General features: G+C 46.4%; 1 protein-coding gene across 1 annotated transcript in view; it reads right to left on the bottom strand.

Moving 5' to 3' along the window:
- The window catches only part of BHMG1 (basic helix-loop-helix and HMG-box containing 1), a 19,528-nt gene that overhangs the window by 9,254 nt on the left and 1,825 nt on the right, over positions 1–8,449 (bottom strand). Inside the window, exons 2-5 of the mRNA XM_023518959.1 lie at positions 4,031–4,121; positions 2,457–2,568; positions 1,037–1,171; positions 381–629 (exon numbers count right to left, since the gene is read on the bottom strand). Of these exons, the coding sequence (XP_023374727.1) occupies positions 381–629; positions 1,037–1,171; positions 2,457–2,568; positions 4,031–4,121 (587 nt within the window). The remainder of the gene's footprint in view (positions 1–380; positions 630–1,036; positions 1,172–2,456; positions 2,569–4,030; positions 4,122–8,449) is intronic.

The raw sequence follows: 8,449 nt of genomic DNA, 5'->3' as shown, positions 1-8,449 counted from the left end.
GCCTAAGCCCGGGAGTTGGAAGTTGCTCTGAGCAGTGTGATGCCATGGCACTCTACTGAGGGTGATAAAGTGAGACTCTGTCTCTACAAAAAAAAAAAATAATAATGAAGCCTGGTGAGGAGGCCCAACCCTTATCCCCAGTTCTGTGACCTGAAGCCTATTCATGAAGGCAGCACCGATCTTGTCCCATGCTTATACCCACAATAGAGCTTGAAATAAAAAAGAACACTAGGAATAAGACCATGAGCTCTGTGAAGTGAGAGATGGTTTCTCTCTTGTTCACCACTGTATCCCCCCACTACTGATACTCTGTCTGGGACACAGCAAGTGCCCCCAAAGTAACATCTAAATGAAAGGCTAACTTAAAGTGAGGAAAGAACAACTTAAGATGTCATAGTGGACAATGTTCTTGGGCAAATCCTGCAATGTCAGGAGGGATCGTCCTCCTTTTCTACCACCTTGAGATGAGGATGATGCAGCCTTTGAGTGGTCACAGAAGTCAAGACATCTTGGAGGGGTGGTGGCTCCCTCCGTGTTTCTTCCTTTTTGGTCTGGGGATGGGGTCACTGGCTTCTCAGGCTTGTCCAAGGCCAGAGAGCGACGAGGCTTCTGGGCCCGAGTCTGGCGTTCTGAGGAAGCAGGGAATCAGGTGTCAAAATGGTCTGGGGCCCCCTTGAATGTTGCCAGAATATGGCTCAGGTGGAGGCCTTCCTTGCTGTGGGTCTGGCAACCTGTTTCAAAGCTTTGCCTAGATGGGTCACTCATCAACTCTTCTGGCTATACCCTGATTCCCAACTAGAGGCCACTTAGTCCAAGTCCTGTCCATATGTTAGAATTACCTTGTGAGCTCTAAAAAAATACTGGTGCCCAGGTTCTACCCCAGAACAGTGAAACTTCTGAGTGAGAGGCATCAGCACTAGGCCAAGGAGGAGCCAAAAGTTGATCCCAGGCAAATTGTCCAGTAGACCTGCCAGAGTGATGGCATCCCCGGAGCAGAAGCCCTGTTTCCTGTTCTGCCTCCACTCATAGCTTATACCTGGTGCTCTGGTCAGCTTCTTTTTCTGAGGTTTCCGGGAAGCTCCCTGAAGACGGGACTTGCGTGAATGTGGAGAGCTGGAAGGGGTAGAGTGTCTCCGCCTGGCTGGGCCTGAGGCTGGGTTCCGACCCAGCCCTGAAGATAGAGAAGGAGACAGGTCAGACTGCACCCCACAACCCCAATTCTCACTTGATTTTATCTCCTGACCTTCAGACGCTTCTCAATCCTAGGGCAAACAGGTCCCCAGGCTGACTTTACAAATGTGAAAACTGAGGCCATGGGAGATCAGATTACTGAGGCCAACCAGGAGGACAAAACTCAGATTTCCCCAGTGCTATTCTGGACCTTGGTAGAGAGAGCCAATAACACCAACTCTTCCCAGATGTTTTGCCCTCTTGCCCACACCAAACCCAAACTGGGTCCTGCTCCTACCTTCCTCAGAACAGTGAGAGTACCACACCCACTCTGGGGTTCCCCTGGGCTGCTCCCTCTGACCTCAAGATTCTTCCTCCTTAACATCTCCCAAATCTACCTACTTCTCTTCATGTTTTCAGCTACAGAGCCAGATTGGGCTTCATTATTTCCTGTCCAGATCATTCCTAAAAATATCTTTCCTGATCTCCCTGACTCCAGTTTCTCATAATTTCATGACCAATCCTCTAGATGTCAGGGACCTGCTCTAAAAACAACAAATCTGATCATGACTTTTCCCTGGCATAAAATCCTTCGGTAATTCTCATCTTCTTCATCACCCTCTAAAGACAGGCACTAGAAGCCCTTCAGGATCTTTTCCCTGCCATCCTTGGCCCTGCCAAACCACTCTAGACTCATCTCCTACCATTTTGTCTCCAAAGTTTATATTCCAGTAACAATGACAGAACCCAAACACATCCAGTATTGAGTGACTCATATGTGCCAGGCACTGTGTTATGTTTCTTTATGTGTATCTACTCATTTACTCTTCATGATAAACACAAAGAGGAATGCTAGTGTTAGTCTTGTTTTGCAGACAATGGAACTGAAACACAGAGAAGTTAAGGTCAGAGAAACTTTACTGAGTCAGGATCTAGCTCAGAAGCTCACACACGTCATCTCAATGCTACACAGTCCCTCCAATCTCAGCCAACTACTTGCCTGTCCCCAAATACTCCACGTATGTCTTCTCATGACTGCACATTCTTGCTCATATTATTTCCTCTCACATGAAGTCTTCCTTTGTTCTACTGTCCTTGACATCCAGCCCTAAGGCCTCTCTCCTCTAAATTCCCACAGCATCTTGCACTAATTTCTGACTTTGTCCCTTCTACCTGACCTTGAAGTCCAAGAAGGCCTGGACTCTTCTAAGTCAGTTAGTGTCCCTAATGGCCAGAACAACATTGGCAGGTAGCAGGTACCAAGAAATGTCAGATGAACTACTCACCCCCAAGTCCACCTTCCCCATCAGTGGTATGGAATTTGAGCAAGGCCTTGGCCACATCAATGCTTCTCTGAAGGTACTGAATGTAGTTCAGGACATGCAGCAATATCTCCTTCTGCCCCCCCGACAAAGAAAGACAAAGTTGAGCACAAGGGCCAGGACTCAGGACATGAGACTGCTGGGGATCAGAGACAGAAAGGCTCTAGAGCCCCATTCCCCCACCCCACCACCAAGTATTCCTCAGTTGGCAGAGGCCTTCCTATTCTGCTGTTTAGTCCTCATTAGTCCTCACCGTGGCCCAGTGTGATGGAGTTATAGTTAAAGGAACTGAGGCTCAGCATGCTAAAAAGATTTGCTAAGGCTAAGAGATGAAGTGGAAGGGCTGCAGTCTGAATCCAGGTCTGCCTGCCTCCTGGTCCAGTATTTCAGCACAAACTGCTTGGCTTCTCACCCCTGACCCTTTATTCATGCAAAGCCCTATCTGCAAAGCCCACCTCTTCTCCCTACAAACTCCCTCACCTGGCTTCTCCTTTGAACCTCAGCACAGAGGTCTCCTCCTCTAGAAGCACACCCACTTACCTGACCCCTCTCACCCAGGCTGGGTCAGCTGCTCCCTCCTCAGCACTCTCCTAATACCCTGGGCCTATCTCTACCAGCTCACTTACTACACTGTTTTATAATTATCTGTTTATATGTTGGTCTCTCCCACTGACTTTGAACTAAGAAACACTTACAAACTCATTCTACCTACTATTGAGAGATATTTAGGAGGGAGAATTAGTATGACCCTATGGTTGATGGAATGTAGTAGACAAGAAAAGGGTCAAAACATCCACTCCTCTAAACCTCTCTAAAGGCAAGTAGCACATTTCAGCTGGGATCAAATCTTTATCTTCCTGACCAGATTCTGAATTCCTAGAGAATGAAGACTGGGTCTCAAATTTATTTTTCTCCCTTTGTTGCAACCAGAACAGCTTCTGGCATCCACAAATCTTCCATAAATAGCTGATGATGAATGAGTAAATGAATAAACAAGAGGAAATAGAGCAAGAAAACATTATACCAAACCCTCAAGACCTGAGTTTCATATTAAGTGACTCCCACTGGGAACAAAGTGTTAATTTAATAGGTACTTGGAAAGGGAAACAACACGCTATGTGTGGAGCCTGTCATAGCTATGTCATTTTGGTCTCACAATATTTCTGGCAGCAGGAGTTATTTTTCCCTGTTTTACAGTTCAGAAACGTGAAGCTTATAGAAACTGGGTTGCCTCAGGAAGCTGCTCAGAGTCCTGCAGCTGTGAAGACAGAGGGCTGAGATCCAGGGCTGTTTGACTCCTAAAGAGATGATCTTTACCTTGTGCCTTGTCTATTACTCCGTCCTAGTTTCTCCTGCTTCCTTTGCAAAAAAGAATCCCTTAGGTTTCTAGTCATAAGACCACAGGATCCCAGAAATTTCTGTTTAGAGCAGGATCAATGGTATCACTGAAAGGGTTTCCCAGAACAGGTTTACCTGTTGCTATTTGAAGACCTGCCTCTTAAATCTGCCTCCCTTAGGGTATAAATCAGCCTTTATACCTTGGTTAGCTTCTTGGTCCCTGTCTTCAGGGCCACAGGTAGCAGCAATGCCAGCTCTTGCAGTTTGCTGGTGTGGTTTTTCCTTTGCTTCCTGTTTCGGGACAAGAAATGGTTTTGGTTAGGGCATCTAAAATTGAATTTAGGGGCTGGATGTGGTAGCTCGCACCTGTAATTCTAACACTGTAGGAGGCCAAGGCAGGTGGATTTCCTGAGCTTAGGAGTTCAAGACCAGCCTGAGCAAGAACGAGACCCTGTCTCTAAAAAAACCTGGGTGTTGTGCCAGGTGCCTGTAGTGGCACTTGGGAGGCTGAGGCAAGAGAATCACTTGAGCCCATGAGTTTGAGGTTGCTGTGAGCTATAATGCCAGGGCACTCTACTAAGAGTGACAAAGGAAGACTCTGTCTCAAAATAAATAAGTAAACAAATAAATAAGCAAAATCGAATTTAGCATTTGACTCCCAAACCTCCTGCCTCAGGGTTCTGTATCTCAGGGCTTCCCAACCTCTCCCTGGCTCTGGGCACACAAAAAAGAATCCCAGGTATCATCTACACTTGTCACTATCTTTTACTCCCCTAACCAATCAGTCACCAAATCTTGCCCGTTCCTCCTCTGTTCCATTCTCTTTATCCTCACAGTTCCTGCCCTAGTCAATGTCTTAACATCCTCATGGGTCTCCCAGCACCACCACCCTCAACCTGGTCTACCTCATCCATACTCTTTCTGAAATACAAATCTGATCAAATCACTCCCTTGTTTCAGATCTCTCAATGCCATCCTATTCTTAAGGATCAAGTTTAAACCCTTAATGTGGCCCATAATGCTCTTTATGGCCTGGCATGACTAACCATTCTGGTCTTGTTTCTTATTTATTTTGACTCTCTCATCAACTGACTCTCGTTCCATATGATGGATGAGGTACCTCTGCTATGGTCCCCCAGCCCCTGTGCTCACACATGTCTCTGACCCTTGTACTGGGATGTCAGCTGGGTATGGGGGCACCACTGTTATTTCTAGAACCTAGACCAGGGTCTGGTACATTGCAGGAACTCACTGTATATTTGCTAAATGAATGAATAAATAAGGGCATGAAAGAAGTTAACTCCTGGGCAGCTACATAACTTACAGGGCCTAATCTCTACATGCATAATTCATAATATGCCCATGCACACACACCTCCATCCCTCTCTCCTGACAGAAGGATTCTGCAAGCCTCTTCCAAATTACACTCCATTGCCACTGTGGTTCCTTTGGGAATGCTTGAATGCCTCTATTGCCACAAATCCTTGTCCCACTTTCCTTCAGGGCCCAGTTTGATTGCCATCTTGCTCCCTTGCCTTCCTTCCCCACTCTTAATGTCTATAATACTTTGTGTCACCTGAAGCATGGTGAAGCCAAAAGCACTCCCTTGATATAGGTGTGTGTTTAGTTCCAACTCACACCCATGAACTGATACTTCCTCTTTGCCAGGCCTCTATGCTGGCAGGGAATCAAAAAAGGAGAAAAATCACTCAGTCACTGCCCTTAGGGAGATGGGGGTGCAATATGAGAGATGCTTACCTTCCTAACCAAAGTCTAAATTCCTAAATGAATCTTATTTTTTTTTGCAATTTTTGGCCAGGGCTGGGTTTGAACCTGCCACCTCCGGCATATGGGGCCAGCGTCCTACTCTTTGAGCCACAGGGGCTGCCCTCCTAAATGAATCTTTATCACTCAGTCATTCAGCAATTACTTATTGGCCATCTACTATGTGCCAGGTAACAGTTCTAGTTGACAAAGATAAAAGTATAAAGAACTGGCCAGGGTGCAGTGGCTCATACCTATAATCCTAGCCCTCTGGGAGGCCAAGGCAGGTGGATTGATTGAGCTCAGGAATTCGAGATTGACCTGAGCAAGAGTGAGACCCCATCTCTACTGCAAAAAATTAGCTAAGCATTGTGGGGGTGCCTGTAGTCCCAGCTAGTCAGGAGGCTGAGACAAAAGGAACTCTTGAGCCCAAGAGTTTGAGGTTGCTGTTAAGTACAACACCACAGTGCTCTACCAAGGAAACAGAGTAAGACTTGGTCTCAAAAAAAAAAAAAAAAAAAAAGATGAAGAAGGAAAAGGGACATTCTAGATAAAGGTAACACATGCAAAGGCCCTGTGGCATGAGGAAGCATAGAGAATAAACTAAATAAAACAGGAGTGTCTGGATCACAGAAGGCAAGGAGCCTGTGAAGTGAGACAAGACTAAAGAAGGAGATATGGCCAAGTTGAGGCGAGGTCTTGCAGGCCCATAGTACATAGGAGTTTTGGCTTTTTCTTGACCAATGGGAAGCCATTAAAGAGCTTTACACATTAGTTTACTCCCTCAAAACCTTTATGAACACAGGAGACCATACACTAATTAGGCAACCAAATGAAGGAATGAAAGAAAAAAAATTGCCAGTTGGTTTCCAATAACCTTCTGGTAGAAGCCACAACTTTGAAGGAAAGGGATATTGGGGTTCTATCCTTAGAGAAAAATTGAGTAGGCAGACTTGCCACCCATGGTTCAGTGGTCAAGGCCCACATACACTGAAGCAAGGGTTCGAACTCTGCCTGGGCCTGCTAAACAACAATGACAACTGCAACAAAAAAATAGCTGGGCACTGTGGCAGGGTGCCTGTGGTCCCAGCTGCTTGGGAGGCTGAAGCAAGAGAATCACTTAAGCCCAAGAGTTTAAGGTTGCTGTGAGCTGTGATGCCATAGCGCTCTACCAAGGGTGACATAGTAAGACTCTGTCTCTCCTTTTTTTTCTCAGCAGCAGAGTGTTTTTGGAATAGTGAGACTCTATCTCAAAAAAAGAAAAAAAATTTGAGGAGGCTGACCTCTTGAGTCCTGTCTAGTTTTGATATTTATTTTTTGCACACCTCTTTCCCTGTGGTTTGAACCCATCGCCCTTGGCATATGGTGCCAATGCCCTACCAGCTGAGCCACAGGCACCACCCCACCTCTGAGTTTTTTTTGTTTAAAAGATCCAATAGGCTTAGCGCCTGTAGCTCAGCAGCTAGGGCACCGCCACATACACCTGAGCTGGCAGGTTTGAACTCGGCCTGGGTGTGCCAAACAATGACACCTACAACCAAAAATAGCTGGGCATTGTGGCAAGAACCTATAGTCCCAGCTGCTTGGGAGGCTGAAGCAAGAGAATCGCTTTAGGCCATGAGTTTGAGGTTGCTGTGAGCTGTGATGCCACAGAACTCTACCGAGGACTACATAGTGAGACTCTATCTCAAAAAAAAAAAAAAAATCCAGTAAATCCCCTTTTATGCTTAAGCCAGTTTTAGGTAGGTTTCTGCTAATTGCAATTAAGAGTCTTTATTATTATTATTATTTTTTGAGGCAGAGTCTCACTTTGTCAACCCTGGTAGAGTACCATGGCACATAGCTCATAGCAACCTCAGACTCCTGGGCTCAAGTGATTCTCTTGCCGTAGCCTCCCTAATAGCTGGAATTACAGGCACCTGCCACAACACCCACCTATTTTTATTTATTTATTTATTTATTTTGTAGAGACAGAATCTTACCCTGTCGTCCTTGGCAGAGTGCCACGGCATCACAATTCACAGTAACCTCCAACTCCTGGGCTTAGGCGATTCTCTTGCCTCAGCCTCCCAAGTAGCTGGGACTACAGGCGCCTGCCACAATGCCTCGCTATTTTTTTGTTGCAGTTTGGCTGGGGCCAGGTTTGAACCTTCTAACCTTGGTATATGGGGCTGGTCCCCTACCCACCGAGCCACAGGTGCCACCCACATCCACCTATTTTTAGATGTGGGGTCTCTCTCCAGCTCAGGCTGGCCCCAAATCATGAGCTCAGGTGATCCACCTGCCTTGGCCTGCCAGAGTGCTAGGATTACATGAGCTCCTATGCCCGGCCCTCATTTTATTTATTTATTTTTTTGAGTAGGGTGCCATGGCATCACAGCTCACAGCAACCTCAAACTCTTGGGTGCAAGTGATCCCCTTGCCTCATCCTCCTGAGTAACTGGGACTACAGGCACTCACCACAATATCTGGCTTTTTTTTTAGAGACAGGGACTCACTTTTGCTCAGGGTAGTCTCGAACTCCTGAGCTCAGCCAATCCACCTGCCTCGGCCTCCCAGAGTGCTGGGATTATATCGCGCCTCGCCCTAAGAGTCTTTATTAATATAAGGACCCTTACATCTAGAAAGGGGAAAAGACAAATTGTTGGCGACCTGGAATTCCAGGAGGAATGGGCAGCAGTATAGCCATTCTTCATGTTGTTCCCTCTGAGCACAGTATCTAACTTAGAATGGTTCCATTTACAATGTTCCAGGTTACTATTTTTCAACTTTAAAGTGATGTGGGCTCGGCGCCTATAGCTCAACCAGCTAAGGCGCCAGCCACGTACACCTAAGGTGGCGGGTTCGAATCCCCA

This window comes from Otolemur garnettii, unplaced genomic scaffold, assembly GCF_000181295.1.
Source record: "Otolemur garnettii isolate 467f Iridium unplaced genomic scaffold, OtoGar3 scaffold00152, whole genome shotgun sequence".
Classification (NCBI taxonomy): Eukaryota; Metazoa; Chordata; class Mammalia; order Primates; family Galagidae; genus Otolemur; species Otolemur garnettii.
Note: the sequence above shows the minus strand (reverse complement) of the source record. Positions and strands in the feature narration are given on the sequence as shown.